The sequence below is a fragment of the Cucumis melo genome, chromosome 11 (genome assembly GCF_025177605.1).
Source record: "Cucumis melo cultivar AY chromosome 11, USDA_Cmelo_AY_1.0, whole genome shotgun sequence".
Lineage (NCBI taxonomy): Eukaryota > Viridiplantae > Streptophyta > Magnoliopsida > Cucurbitales > Cucurbitaceae > Cucumis > Cucumis melo.
In genome coordinates this window covers 2868292-2884682 of record NC_066867.1, presented here as the reverse complement: position 1 = coordinate 2884682, position 16391 = coordinate 2868292, and the positions used below count along the sequence as shown (strand labels likewise).

Below are 16391 nucleotides of genomic sequence, written 5' to 3'. Positions count from 1 at the left end.
TAGGCATTTGGATTACCACATTGTTTTGTGGTAATGTAAGATATCAATACATTTAAAGATTCTTGAACATCCTAAAAAAAGTGTCTACTATGTAACTTTCTTCGATTAAATTGGGGTTGTTTATGTTTTCTTGAAAAAGAAGAGAATCCAATATAAATCTAAATTAATATATATAGTAAAGAAAACTAACAAATAAAATAATAGAACTATATTAATTCAAAAAGAAACAAAAATAAATATCTTAGTTAAGTTTGACTTGTATTAAAAAATAGTCGAAGGTATTCTTGAAATATTAGTAAATTTAAGACATTTTTCTGACAAAAATCCCACAAAACAAACACAATTATCCAATATCTTCAAACATACCTCTAACATAATTATCTAAGGATGCTATTGTCAGAACATAAAAACAATCTACCATAAAAAACAATCGACCATAGAAGACAATCAACCATAATATTTAAATACCCAAAATTATAGAGATTCAACGTTACAACCTTACATAATCATGTTTTTTTGTAGGGATATTTTAAAAATATCTAAAAATATCTGAATAAGTGTATTTTGTTTTATAGTATTTAAACACATAAATGACATATTTAACTCATCTTCTAAGAATAACCCTATGACTATTCATTAAATTGATAGAAATAAATTGCATATTTCTTTTATTAATTTGATTTCTAAAAAAATAATACAGTTGTACTATTTTATTTATTACTTTTTTAAAGATAATACATATTAATTTCAAAACTTCTATTAAATAATATTATTTAAATTTAAATTTGAATGACTTTCTTAAAAAAAAAAAGTAAAATACATAATTAATAAATATGTATTAAAAACGTAGATGGATGATATTTAATATATGAAAAAGGGATAAAAGAAAGAAAAAGAGGAAAACCCAAAACATGGAACTTTTGGGAGGCGCCAGAAATCTTCAAATATACGGACATCTTATATTATAAGACAACAAACACGATAATCTAAATATTCACGGAAAAAAAAAGACTCAAAACTTATTTATACTAAATATGGGTTAACTGACAAAACCTAATTAATTTCTTTTAAGATTATTCATTTGGTGATGCAATTCCACCAACCTCGTTTGTGCCCTTGTTAAAACAAATTTAGATACAAGAAAAAATCCAAAACTTTTTCTTGATTTATATTTCACTACTTGGCCATGCTTCCAGCCAAAATTATCTAATACAAAAAGTTTGATTTAAGTAAAACAAATATCAAAGCTACAGCTATTCCTTCTACACATTTTCTGTTGTGTAAAGAGATAAATAAATTGATAAGTCAAAGATTGCTTCCCTCTGTCTACAAAAAGCCCAAGGCTATATAGCAAATCACTTGTCTTAAACCTTTTTAATTAGTAGGAGTCGGGAATTAGACGACTAGGAGCTTCCAAACACCTGCAGAAGCGGGGATGAAAGCCAAGACCTTGGTTATAACATGTATAAATAATAAGTCACAATGCAACAATCCAATCAAATTTTATGAACAAAAGATGTATTGCAGATAGCCAAGGTTATCATTTAGTGAGTTTGAAATGCTTTTAGATAAAATATTTTTGAACAAAGAACTTGTATGCTTCCAATTAAAGAAAAAACACTGTGAGTACTAGGAAGGATGTATTGCGAATATTAGTAGGATAGTTATAATATTAGTTAGGTGTGTCTCCCAAAGAAAAGGTTAGTAGTGCCTTCGTTATAAATTAGAAAGGTTGGGCACTTCAGAGGAATGTATAGTTTTGGGTATTGTCCTGCCCTCTCCAAAGGCCATTGGTATTGTAATATTAATCGACTGATATTGCAATATTGTTCTCTATGCGTTTTGTTCCTACGAGAATCCTAATGCACTTGTTGAAAATAAGGGTTTTTGTTGAAGTCTAGCTCTAGCCTATTTAAGTATTTTACTTTACCCTTAGTTTATTTTCTTTCTTTTTTGTATTAAGGCTTGTTAGAGCCTTTAAAATTATCTTCTCTTGCAATTTTCATTGTATGTGAAAACAATAAAAAAAGACTATCCGAGTTTTCCACGCAAACCTTGTGTTGTCTATTCCACCATGCAACTTGGTATTAGAAAATAGTGATGAAACCCTAGCCACCATTAGCGAAAACCAAATATGAAAGATAACCTTAATTCTACACCAGTTTTGCTTTAGCCACAGTTGCTGTTGCCATTGCGCCACCGCGGGAATGGCCAAAGCCACTAATTTTTTCACTACCGTCACTCCCATTGTTGTTGATCGTTATCTTTAATCCTTGCATATCCGTCCAATTCTAGCACCACCACAACCCTTTGATGAAAACCTTGCCTCAAACATACACCATGAAACCGAGATTAGTGAGTCGTCCACCTACTACCACACAGGTAAATTCCATGTTGCGGCAACAGGGTCTTCCTCATCATGCGTTGCCTAGTTCTAAACATCAAGGTTTGATTAGTTTGTCCCCATTAACAATGCAACAACAAATCGTTGCTTTTGAGGTACTAGGTGCTTCCACAAACCTAAATTCCAATACAATGAATTTTGACACTCCTTTCGGTTTACCGATGTACCAGAGCATATGGTAACCTCTTGCCCAACTTTAACTACTACAAACTATTTGTCTAGCTCTATGGAAAATTTCATGGGGTTAATTGCAGGAAAAAAGTTGAATGGTCAAAATTATTTCTCCTAGTTTCAATTAATTAAAATGCTTTTTGAGAGGCGTCATAATTTTGGGTATCTAACTAGTGAGATGCCAAGACATAGACCAAGAGATCCTCAAGAGTACATTTGGAAAGGAGAAGACTCCTTGCTACAATCACTACTAATTAGTAGTATGAAACTTCAGTGGGGAAATCGTTGTTGTATGTTTTCGGCTGCTACAAGATATCTAGGATGCATTTCTATATTCTAAAAGACAAAATGTGTCTAGTCTTTACATACTGCGTAAAGAGGCACATGACTGCAAATAAGGGAAGATGGATGTCACTTCATACTTTAACAAATTGTTCCTGATCTTGCAGGAGATGGATTTAAGTCCAATTTCGATGTAGTATGAGGCCGTATATTAGGATAGAAGCCTATACCTTCTCTTATGAAAATGTGTTCTACGATGTGCTAGAGGAAGATATAGCACTGCTATAACATCATGACTAGATCGGCTATTGATTCTGCTACTTTTAGTGCGTAACTATATGGTTCTGATAGTGACAAGCAAAATAGGAAACAGACCCCAGTGTGTGAACAGGAACCCGGGCATACAAATTAACAATGATTGAAGTTACATGGTAGACCACAAAATGGCAAAAGACACCCTCCAAATGACAAGCCCAACGCTGATCAAAGTCTTAGGAGTGAATTGGCGAGTACCCCCCTCCCCAGCCATAACTTCAAAGTAACTCCGGTATCTCTTCCCTTGTGGTCATCGTTCATACCTCTCAATCCTTAAAGTCACCTCAACATAAATGGTAAGAAATCATGGATACTTGATTCAGGGGCTATAGATCATTTGACCGAATTCCATGATAAGTTTCTATCATATCTTCTGAATGCTAGTAATGAAAAGATTCATATTGCAAATGGGTCCTTTGCTCCTATTGCGAACCCGGTCATATTTCTCCCTTTGATGGTTTAACTTTACAAAAATGTGCATGTGCCCAAAGTATCTTACAATTTACTATCTATTAGTAAGATAACTAGAGATATAAGTTCTTAAGTCGCCTTTAGATAATGTTTTCTTCTTGGACTTGAACTCGGGAAATGCAATTGGCACTGCCTAATACTATAGGGGACTTTATCTCCTTCACGATGGTGCTCCCTCTAGGAATTGTTATAGGACTATTTGTTGTCTTCTTATTTTTCAACTTCAGAAAAAGATGGTATGTTGTGGCATTTTTGCCCTGGTCACCATTCCAATATATGAAATATTTGTTTACTCATTTATTTAATAAAGTTGATGCCTCTTCTCTATCTTGCGATGTATGCATTTGTGCAAATCAGCATAGTCACCTTTCAGTCTCAACTTTATAAACCTTCTCAACCCTTCACCCTTATTCATAGTGATGCTTGGGGTCTCTTGAGTATTACCAACTTTTTGGGGGAAACGATGGTTCGTGACTTTTATTGATGATCATACCCATCTCACATGAGCTTTTCTCCTCACTAATAAATCTAGGGTTCCATCAATATTTCAACAATTTTGCACTGCCATTGAGACTCAGTTCAACACCAAAATCACTATTCTTTGTAGTGATAATGGTCGTGAGTTCCTTAATAATATCCTTCGTGACCTTTTCTTCTAAAGGCATTGTCCATCAAAGCTCATGTGCCTATACCCCTTAACAGAATGAGGTGAATGAAAGAAAAAATCGTCACCTCCTCAAGGTTGCACAATCTCCCATGCTGTCTACTTCACTTCCATCATACTTATTGGCAGATGCAACTATCACTACAACTCATCTTATTAATCGATTGTCTTCCCATGTCCTAACTCCAAACCCTTCTTCTGAATGCCTCGAGGAGTCATAACGTACCACGCTGCTTATTCCTAATGTCCCTCTCCAGGTTTTTGGGTGCACTTCCTTTATCCATAGTCATGGCCCTAACCAAACTAAGTTTACCCTCGTGCTAAAAAATGTGTCTTTGTTGGGTATCCCCTTCACCAACGGGATTATAAAGGATGTGCCCATGATACCCCATTGAGGAAGGGTAGAAACTTGTTGAACCCATCCTGAGTGCCCATGACATTGTTCCACCCACCAAACAAGTCCCTCGGATGTCTTACTACAGGAAAAATATCAGAAAGAAAATGTTCTCTACTGCTCCGCCGACTGCGATCCATGGATCTGAACCAACACAAGTTCAACGTACTATTGACCTGATAATACAAAGTTGCAAGTAGTGATGAAACTTCGACAGAAACACGAGGGGGTAAGACTCTTCCTCAGGCTGGAAAAGGTAATAAAAAACCCATTACAGATGAAGAATTAAACAATCAAGGGATTATGATATCTCTTTTGACATGCCAATTGCATTGAGAAAGGGCACCAGGTCTTGCACCAAATACTCCATGTATAGCTTTTTATCTTACGGTAATTTGTCTTCTGAGTTTAGAGTGTTCACTTCTGGCATTGATATAGCTGCAATACTGAAAAACATACATATAGGTACAGAAATTCCTAAGTGGAATATTGTCGTCATGGAAGAAAAGGGATCTTTTAAAAGAATAATACGTGGGATCTTTGTGCTCTTCCTAAAGACCATAAAACAGTTGAATGCAAGTGGGCATTCAATCTGAAGTATAAATCAGATGGAACTCTACGTAGGTACAAGGTTAGTCTTGTAACAAAAGAGCTTACTTAAACTTAGAGTATTTAGAGACATTTTCCACTGTAGACCAGTTAAAACTCCTATTGAATTCAATGCGAAACTAAAAGATTCTGTTGACAAGGTTCTTGTTGATAAAAAGAGGTATCAGCGTCTAGTGAGAAATTGATTTACTTTTCTCACACTAGACCAGATATTTCCTGTGTTGTCAGTGTTGTTAGTTTGTATCTACAGGCACCCTAGAATGAATGTATGCAAGTTGTGAATCAGCAGGCACCCTAGAATGATGTATGCAAGTTGTGAATCAGCTTATGAGATATTTGAAAAGCTATGAGGGTAAAGGTCCGATGTTTAGAAAAATTGACAGAAAATGCCTCGAGGCTTATATTGATTCTGATTGGGAAAGATAAGTTATTGACAGAAAATCTTCCTCCAGGTATTGTACCTTTGTGTGGATAACCTAGTTACTTGGAGAAGTAAGAAGCAAATTGTTGTGCTAGATATAGTGCTGAAGCTGAATACAGAGCTATAAGTTTGAAAATTTGAAGAAATCTAACTGACGAAAGTTTCGTCTGATCTTTACCAAGACTGTGTTTTACCTCTAAAGCTCTATTGTGATAATAACGCAACCATAACCAATAATCTTGTACAACATGATAGAACAAAACATGTGGAGATTGGCAGACATTTTATAAAAGATAAACTGGACAATGACAGTATATGTATTTCGTATATTCCATTTAGTCAACAAAGTAGTTGATGTTCTCACCAAAGGTGCTGAGTTTTGACTCATGTATTAGCAAATTGGGTATGATTAAAATCTACCCAACTTGAGAGGGAGTGTTGGAAATAAGAGACTTTTTTGATAGCTTATAGCCCGGGGATATTTTACCATTTTACTTTACCCTAAGTTTATTTCCTTTCTGTATTAGGGCTTGCTAGAGCCTATAAAGTTGTCCTCGTATAACTTTCTGCCAAAATAATATATTTCTTGTATTTCACAAAGAGAGAAGGGTTTTCTTAAACAGAAGAACGATCCATTACATAGAAGAAAAAAATAAATTTGGCAAATATAATACGACCAATACAATAAAATATAATATAAAAAAGGAAATTGTCAATTTTCTTGTGTGAAAATGATAAAAAGAAACTCTCTATAGTGGTTTTTTTTTCCCTAGTTTCTATAGTGGTTTTTTTCCCTGTTCTAGGGTTTTCCATGTAAACCTTGTGTTCTCTTTTCTACCATTCAACAACACTATTTGCTAAAAATTTCAAAATCACACATTCACACGTGTAACTATCCAAAGCTAAAAATTACTTTTTACCATTTTAATAATCATACCAAACTCAACCTGGATAAAAATTGACAAGTTAAAATCTAGTAACTTAGGGTAAATCATGAGATGAAGTTAGATTGTAAATGAAACGTTATTACTTACCCTAGCCAGGACATTTGTAGATAGTTTTTGTTTGTTTTGTACGGCAACATCTGCAACTGGTTTTGTTTGTGGAAAGCTGCGGATCAACTTTGGAAGTTTCTGGCTATCATCAAGAGAATTCATTTCTGAATCTTCTCGCAACTTCTGCTTCTGTGGGCCATATAAAAAGAGGGTAAATTTTATATTTTCAAAACGGGGACAACACACATACAAGTACAACAATACGATGAGAAAAATCAACTGCAGTTAAAGTTCCGGATCCCCAAAACGTCCAAATACATACTGAGATAGTGTAGTGATGTAAGCCAGTAAGGCTCTTTGATTACCTTCTTTAGCCGTTCTTCAATGGAATTTAATGCACGTGATTTATCAACTTTAGCAAGATAGAAATCCCTTTCCCTCTTGGCAGCAGAAATTTCTAAAGCCAGTTTCTGCTCCCGAATGGCGTGCTTGTAAGCTGCAAATTGTGAAGTGTTTGATATCAGTAACAGTGTTGTAACTTGTAAGCAAAAATAGGGCAAGACCAAGTTTTTGAGGTGTGTACCAGTTTCTTCCGTGAGATCATCCCACTTGAATTTACTCAAAGACTTGATGTTCCAGAGATCGTAATAGAAAGATGACCTCTTCCTTCCTCCTAAACCCATGCACAACAGGTAGGGAAACACAACTTTTATAGAGAGAAAATGAAGGAATACAAGAAGATACGAAGCCAAGCCCATAAAAGGAATTGAAGTCCATATATAAATATCCTCATTAGGGTTTCTTTCCACCTCTAAACATCCTACTATTCCACTCCCCCTCACAAAACTTAGATCACACACAACTCAACATGCCATAAAAGTTGACCATTCTCCTGAAGAGAAAGTTGAACTTCCCAATCACGTTGTCAATGAACTGCCCATACAAAAAACCAAACATCTGGATAGAAAAGTCCCAAAAGAAGCTCGCAAACTCAAGACGACAGAGAGTACGGTCCAGATCTTCCTCTACCTTCCTACAAAGGATACATCAAAAAGAACAACAAAAGATGGCAACTTCCTCACAAGTTAATCCATCATATTGCTGAGGGCATGTAAAACTTGCCAAGTAAAAAACCTCATTTTTTTCTAGGATCTTAATCCTCCAAAGAATGACTCACCTAGGAGAAGGAAAGGGTCACTCATATTTTGGAAGGGCGACTTACACAAGAATCCCACCAGTGGACTGAGACTCCAAACTCTTACATCCCTTCTCCCATACCTACCGTGACGGTCCTCAAGTAAAGAAAGAAGAGGCCATGTCTATGGCTTCCCTATTTGACACAGAGGGATGAAACCCGAAAGACCAGCCATATGCAATGAATTCCACCATCTCCCAAAGAGAGTAAAAATCATAAATCGAACCAGGATATCAAATACAAAACATGTATATTTAAATAAAAGTTTACCTATTGGTTCACCATTTAACATATTAGCCACCTTCTTGGCAACTCTTTTATCAGTAAATTCAACCCATCTGCATAGTACATATAAGGACAATACAAAATCAGTAACTAAAACCAAATCATTTGAAAAGCCAAGCATTGTTCTTTATTACTTTTGTTATTATTATTAGTCACTTGAAGGTTGGAACACAAACAATTAGAAAATAAAAAAATTAGCTAGGCGTGTGAGTTTACCCTTCGGAAAAAAACTGTCCTCGAAATCCCCCTGCACGCTTTCGTTGCACTTGACTGGCAGCATCTGAACACGAAAAATAAATTACCTTGAAAAATACACTAGAAAAAAAGTAGATTCTAAACAAAATGCCAGCAATGGAACAAAAGGGAGAACAAATAGGCAAGTAAGATTTTGAAGCAACAGGAAACTGATAGAAAAAATAAATGTTATGCATAATTACTCATTACCCTCAGGTGCAAGATAAATTCTTTGTATTTCCCCATATTGTGAGAGGATCTGACGAAGTCTCAAAGGATCCATGTGCGGAGGAACTCGACTCAAGTAACAAATACCACGCATATCTGCATTTGCTGCTTCCTTTAAGAGCTGCTTCTTCCTCTTAATTTTCCTTCGATCAACTTTTCCATTGTCAGACTCTAGAATCTTCCTATCAGAGTTTTCTCTAAGTATGCTGTCAGTCCTTTCATTCTCAGCATCTTCCAAAGCAATTTTCCTCTTCTCGAAAAATTTTTCACATCCACTATTAGAAACAGGACTAGCCTCTTTCTTAAAAGTCTCTGTTCTATTTTCATATTCTCCTGCCTCATCCTTGATAGAGCTCTCCTCTATACGTTGTTGAGTACTCTTGTTTCTCTTTTTCTTCTTTTTCACTTTGTCACTATCAGAGTTTATGTTGCTTTCCCCCAGCTGAACAGATCTTACATCTTTCATTTCCATGACATCTACACCTTTCATCAATAACTGCTTCTTTTTGTTTTTTCTACTTTTTGCTCTTTTCTTACTAGATTCTGGGTTGCAGTCAGTTGTTAAATTAACTTCAGAACTCTCCTCCTTGGACATCTTCCTACAAGATACAATTAACAACTTCAAATGACAATAAAAAAAAAAAAAAACATATATTGCTGCTATAAGAAAAATAAGAATAACATCAGGGTTCCATCGTTGTAAACAAGAATTACATACACTGTACTAACAAACTTCATTAATCACTTCTGAATTTCTTAATCCAACGTTCTCTAAAAAAATTCTTAATCCAACAAACTCTCTAAGTAAGATGATCGGTAAGGAGTTCAATTCTACTTCCAAAGAACTTTATTTTCTTTGGTATCTTAATCCTCCAAATCACAACAAAGACTGACTCACTACCAGAAGCAGGATCCAATAGGAACCTAAAAGACTTGCAAGAAAAACTGGCGAGCCCGAGGCCTTGTTCCTGTCCCTCTCAGAGACCGCTTTCCTAATTTCCTCCAAAGTAAAAGGGCCCACCAACTCCTCATCCTCCTTGGTTGAAATGGGACACCAATCAATACATGACCAAAAGGCTTCGCCTGAACAACCAGGCTAAAGAGATAAGGAAAGGCCAAGATCACCTCCTCTTCGACCTCTTTATCATTTCTAGTGCATTCCTCATTCTCCAAAATTAAAGGGTCAATATGGTTCTTATTCCTTTTTCCACTAGCCACTATATGGAAAAAGGCACTGTTGCATTCCCCTTCCATAGACCATTTGACTTTAGCCTTTTGACCCCAACTAATACTTTCTTTTAAATTCCCCTTTTAAGACATTCCTCTCCCCCTTTCAAAGCACTATCCAGAGTATCTTCCAACTCCAAGACATAGTGTCCTCAATTCCAGCAGTGATCTCTTTCTTTCTAGTATTGACATTTTCAAAAACTTCTCTATTCCAGACTCTACGATTTCCTTTTAGAGCCCTCAAATTCCCCATAAAACAATAGTCTTCCCACTTCCCTCGAACTGTAGTATTCCACCAAAAAGAAATATTAGCCTTAAAAGAAGGGTGTTCTAACCATATATTCTCAAAGAAAAGGGGAATTTGCAGGATAATGGACCAATGATTCGATGTAACTCTTGGCTTCCTCGTTTGTCTAGGATTACCAAAACTATCAATCCAATCAACGAAGAGTAAGAACCTATCAATCCTTGTTGCAGCTCTACAACTAGCACAAGTATACTTCTTACTAATGAAAGGAGGGCCAAACAATCTACTGTCATCAATGAACTTATTGAACACTCTCATGGAACTAGTGATCCTCCCATCAGAAGCCTTCTCTTTGGGAGAATCAAAAATGACATTGAAGTCCCCGGCCACACACCATCTAGGATCACAAGAACCATAAAGGTCCCCTAGTTTCTCCCGAAAATCTTCCCTCCCTCTAGGCCTTTGGAGGGCCATAAACCCTTGAGACCCAAGACTTTTCGCCTTCCCTATCAAGGAACGAGATTGAAATGGAAAAATTGCCTAACCATCTCAAGGACCTCCCACTCCACTCGCATACTCTTCCAAATACTAGCAGTTCTACAAAAAAACGAACTTATTTTGGTTTCCATTAACACAACAATATCTGGATTTTCTTGTACAAGCACCTTCTTCACAGACCTTTTTACTCTTTCATCCAACCTCTAACATTCCAAGAAATGATCTATTTAAATTAGATACATCAACATATATCTAATCCAATTTAAATAATTTAGTTAGCAAGACCAAAAGATTTTCAAATAAATTTTCTTTGTCTAACTGAACTCTTTTCAAATAAATTTTCTTTGTCTAACTGAACTCTTTCGCTTACAAAAGTTCTTGAATTAAACCCTCAATTGTGATTTGATCTAAATTCACTCAAATTAAGCTATCATCTTAATTGATGATAACTTGATCTCAAATCGATCTTAGCGAACACATAAGTACATTTCAGTTGCGCAAACAAATCGCCAATGCATGGCAATAGATACTTATTATAGATTGTTACTTTGTCCAGCTATCACTAATCAATACTAACCCTTAGGATGTCATCTTCTTCTAAGCAACTCAAGACTAGTGCATCCGACTACTGCTCCCATGTTATACCAATACTGAATCCATAAAGAGCTCAATCTCTCTATAGACAGTAATCCTTGTATTTCATCTGGAAATACATTCTGAAAACTTTTTGTACCATAGGAATGTTCTCAAGTTTTAGCTCTTGACTTGGGTTTTTATTACATAAGCCAGGTAGGCAATACAACCCTTTCTTAACAACTACCTCGCTCTTACCACAGAATTAGCATATGCGAGAAAATTTGTCTATTGCCTTTGAACTCACTTCAACATCACCTTGTTACTTAAACACGTGCTCCTTTACGATATAAACCTATAGTGGTGTGATACATTGACAAGAAATCTATTCCGATAAACTCATCAAACTCCAGGGTTAAACCAGCCATTAGATCTTTCATATGATAAGCTCGAAAGATAAGCTATTCGAGCACCCCTTAAGATTTATTTATCAGCCTTCTTCTCAAACAAGTTCTTCGCAACTTGTATAGCAGTATTTATAAGCTAACAACATCATCCATTTAGTGCTAACAGTAATAGCATACAAATCTCCTTTCTTAAACTATCTTTAGAACTTTTTCATCTGTCCACCTCATCTTGTATAACTAAAATTGCATGCTTGGACAATTACGTGTGCTTCTTTTCATATTTTTCCATAAACATAGTTTCTTGTTTAAGCTTCCAAAATTCATTTCGCTTCGCATCTTAGGATGACCACTGATAAGGTTTTTTACAATAACTCTTTAGGATTCTTTCTAACTAATTGATCTACCGTCGAGCATAACTTAGAGAAACGCTTCCAGTTCTTTGCTCCTTTCTACAACAAGAGCGTGGCAAATCTTGCCTTCCTTTCATTTAGACAACTCATGGCCCCAAACATTTCTACACTATCTCCAACCAATATTCTACATTTTTGGGATCAATCATTTCTGAAAAATATTGTTGCTCTCAAAGCCTCCAAACACTTAATTTTGAAGTTCTTCGTGGGATTATCTTGTATAACTCTCATACCGACGACAATTTCTTGAGCCAAACAAGGCATCATCCGCTCATCAAAGTTCTTCTCAACACGGTTGGCTTCGACTTCAAATTCCTTAGTCCCACGTCTAAACTAACGGGAGCGTCACGAGTTCCCTCAGTTTTGCTTAGTTTGGATTTATCAATGAGTTCCCTTACTCTTCGTTGATGCAAAACTGAGGGAACTCGTGACGCTCCCGTTAGTTTAGACGTGGGACTAAGGAATTTGAAGTCGAAGCCAACCGTGTTGAGAAGAACTTTGATGAGCGGATGATGCCTTGTTTGGCTCAAGAAATTGTCGTCGGTATGAGAGTTATACAAGATAATCTGAGTATAGGTGAGGAGGTGAATAGAGATTGTGGCATTGGCTTCGACCCTTGGAGGGTAGCTCTATGTGCACATAGGAGCCTAGTTATTGGTGATGTGGAAACTGTGATGAAGTTGCCACCTTTGCAGGTACTAAAACATATATATATATATATATATTGAAATCAAATAGAAAACATATATATATTACTCTCTTTGGAACAAGCTAGGTGCTACACAAGCTAACAGTATTCAAAGCGCTGATGCTATATTAGCTTATCAACAGGTAACCAGCCCCATTTCTCTTTCTCTACAACGTGTCTTTGGTGCTTGACATTTTTTTTTTATAAAAACAAAATTCAATGTTAAATAGTCGGCATTAAAAATTTATTTTAAAAAGCAATGGTCTTAATTCTCAAAATGCTTGAAGAGGGGAGATACTTGTTTATTCATCAAGCTGCAAACAAGCAACATTGGAATTGAGTGAGAGTGAGGGAGGGTGAGATAGTTGACTAAAAAGCTGGCAGTATTCATCTAGGGTATTGAATATGGAGTTTGAATTATTTACGATACTCCTTAGGTGAGTGTTTGGAGGAGGAACAGAAACAGCGAAGAGAGGATTAATTGTGGGATTCATTTGCATCCAACTAGCTACTGGCTTTTGGATTGAGAAGTGTTAGGTCCTCTTGAGGAGCCCCATAGACAACATATTCTTTGAGCAAACAAGAGATTGTGACTGTTATGATTGGAGAAAATCTTTAACAAGGGGGAGGAGTTCTATTATTCTGCAATGTTATCATTTCTGATGAATCTCTTGGCTACATCATCAATTCAATCAGTATCTGGAAAACCCAACAAACCAATGACGGTCTACATTTGAATGTTTAGCTGAGTTCTTTTCTTTATGAACAAGGATTCTGCTTAAGTTGCATTTATATCTTTTCTCCTACAGATAGTTGAACATCATGATTCTTATTATTGGCCGTATCTGTTGTTGACTGATGTGTACCCATTTCAGATGGACTTCAACTTAGTCAATATTGCATCCTTGTCATTAAGTTGCTGCTATACCTCAACTACAGGCATTGTAAGAAAGTTTAAGGATGATCAGTGTGGACAACTATATTTAGTTCAAGGAGAGGTTCAAATAAATATGTGGATGTCTTGTAGCTATGCTTTGTTCAACAATCTAGCTATGCGAAAATTGAATATAAGCAAAAACTCCACATTATTTCACTAGTTCACTTCATCATTAATTCATAGTCCCAGAATTCTGCATTCTAAGACCTTTTAAGGCAGAATTCTAATCAAAATACAAATTACACTCCATTTATTCTAGATTTCATGATTCAAAGTCAGGCAAAGTACTTAAAAGAACAAAACGAAAGTATAAAGCAGCAAAATTACCCATTCCCAGAGCAGAAAGTTCAACCTCATCAGCAAAAACAAAGAAGTTAGCAAAAACACTACCATACTAATATATAATAGATAGAAACAATAAACATGAGACTACACTGCAATTAATGCTAATTAATATATATAATACCACGGACTAATCAATCATTCTTTATTCATTCAAAATTTCTTTTCCAAGTTAGCAACCAATTTAGCACAACTCGTTTAATTCATTTCTATTTTCTTAATATATATATATATATATATATATATATATATATATATATATATATATATATATAAAAAGTTTAGAAAAGATGAAAATAAATAGGAGGAGAGGAGAGGAGAAGCAGTAAAAGGAAAAGGACAAAGAGAAGAGAAAGGGAAGAAAGAATGGGAAATTGGGACATTATTTAACCCACCTTTGCTAATAAAGTGTGTGTAATCCTAATTCATATTATTTATTAATTATGATGAATTTCAATCCTAAATGTAATTAAATTGCTGTAACTTGTAATCACATTTTGTATAAAATAACAAATATTATTATAAGACATGGGGGTGTGTTTAAGAAACGTGGTGAGTCGCAATCGAATAGTTTTATAAATAAAAAATGGTAGATGTAATAAATCCTTTGACGTTTCTGCCTTTTTTTTTTTGTTTTGTTTTCTTTTACACCTAATCCTCCTTCCCGGCCTACATAACATAATTCACTCCATTTCCAATCCCACTACCACTACTACTCTTTCACCTTTAATTCAAATTCTCCATTTTCATTTTTATGTTTTGGTTTTTCTATAAACAACCTTTTTCTTTCAACCAAAAAAAGAGAAATCACAGCATTCATTCCCTTTCCTTTGTTATTCTGTTTATATTATCTCAATTCATCCATATCATTTTTCTTCTTCTCTCTTTCAAATCCTTCCAAAACTGTGATAAAATGACAAAATGAGTATGATAAAATGAACTATGAACTCAAAATCAAAACTCAGAAATCAAAACTATGATAAAATGACTTCAATTTTGAGCTCAGAAATCAAAACCATGGCAGCAAAGTCACTTCAATTTTGAACTCAAACTCAGAAATCAAAACTATGATAAAATGACTTCAATTTTGAACTCAGAAATCAAAACCATGGCAGCAAAGTCACTTCAATTTTGAACTCAAACTCAGAAATCAAAACTATGATAAAATGACTTACGGCTGGGTAGTCGTCGATGAATGAGGTGATGCGGCGGTTGTCGTCAGGCGGTTGTCGTCGGAAGAGACGCGGCGGTTGTCGCAGCCCGATTGACGGGATGAATGGCGCGAGGCGGTGGTCGTCGTCGAAGCTGCTGTCGTCGAATCGTGCCGCCGTCGAAGGTACTGTGTCGAAGCTACGGCCGTCGAAGGTACTGTGTCGAAGCGGCAGCCGTCGAAGGCTTTCTCGTGCAGCCGTCGAAGGCTTTCTCGTCGAAGCCTTTCGCGATGAGGAAGAAGAAGAATGAAAGCCGCGCGTCGAAGCCTTTCAAGACGGCCTCTAGGGTTTTTTTTAGATAAATAAATTTAATAATAATAAAAAATTTTAAAAAATTTAAAAAATAATAAAAAATAATAATAAAATAATAATATATTTTTTTAAAAATAGGTTTTTTTTAAAAACATTCTTGACGTTTTTAAAACGTGAAGAAACATCAATAAATTTGAAAATGAAATTTTTTGACGTTTTAAAACGTCAAGAATTTAACGACATTTCTTGACAGTTTTAAAACGTCAAGGATAAATATATACATTTGACGTTTTAAAAAAACGTCAATAATATCAAACTCATGATAATTCTTGACGTTTTAAAAATGTCAAAAATGTAAAATAAACAACTTGACGGTTCCAAAACGTCAAGGAAACATTGCATATTACTTGACGTTTCAAAACCGTCAAGAATTCTGTAAATTGCCTCCCCTCCGCCTTTTAATCAAAATTCTTGACGGTTTTTTCATTAAACCGCCCCTTTCTTGACGGTTTTTCAAGAAACCGTCAAGAAAGGGTGTTTTTCTAGTAGTGTATTTTCCCTCCGTTATGTTGGCATCTTCATTAATTACATCAAACTTGAGCATTTCTTTTTATATATACACACACAATGACTTGAGCATTTATTTATATGAAAACTATTCAAAGTTCTATAAATTATGAATTTAAAACTCCCCCTCTAAAAAAAGATACATTATATCACCTTTTTAAAGTAAAGTTTGTTATATTTACTCATACTATAACAAACTAATTAACATAAAAACATAATCATAATCGGTAACAAACTCGGAGATGGATATTATAAAAAATGTAAATATAGTAAAAAAATGTGTCAAAAATAGGAAAAATAGGTAAAATATTTACCCTCTATAGCAAAATAAGTGTAATAAATTTTTGAAAAGTTGTCTATTGTT

General features: G+C 35.1%; 1 protein-coding gene across 1 annotated transcript; it reads right to left on the bottom strand.

Annotated features, from left to right (window-relative positions):
* Window positions 1–1144: 1144 nt before the first annotated feature.
* LOC103498123 (pre-rRNA-processing protein ESF2) lies at window positions 1145–15488 on the bottom strand. The gene is made up of 9 exons (XM_051079569.1): window positions 15173–15488; window positions 13983–14007; window positions 8651–9263; window positions 8423–8486; window positions 8192–8259; window positions 7310–7399; window positions 7092–7222; window positions 6766–6915; window positions 1145–1421 (listed from the first exon to the last, which is right to left on the bottom strand). Exons 3-9 carry the CDS (start codon window positions 9261–9263, stop codon window positions 1404–1406), a joined length of 1134 nt encoding a protein of 377 aa, XP_050935526.1. The 5' UTR covers window positions 13983–14007; window positions 15173–15488; the 3' UTR covers window positions 1145–1403.
* Between the last annotated feature and the right edge of the window lie 903 nt (window positions 15489–16391).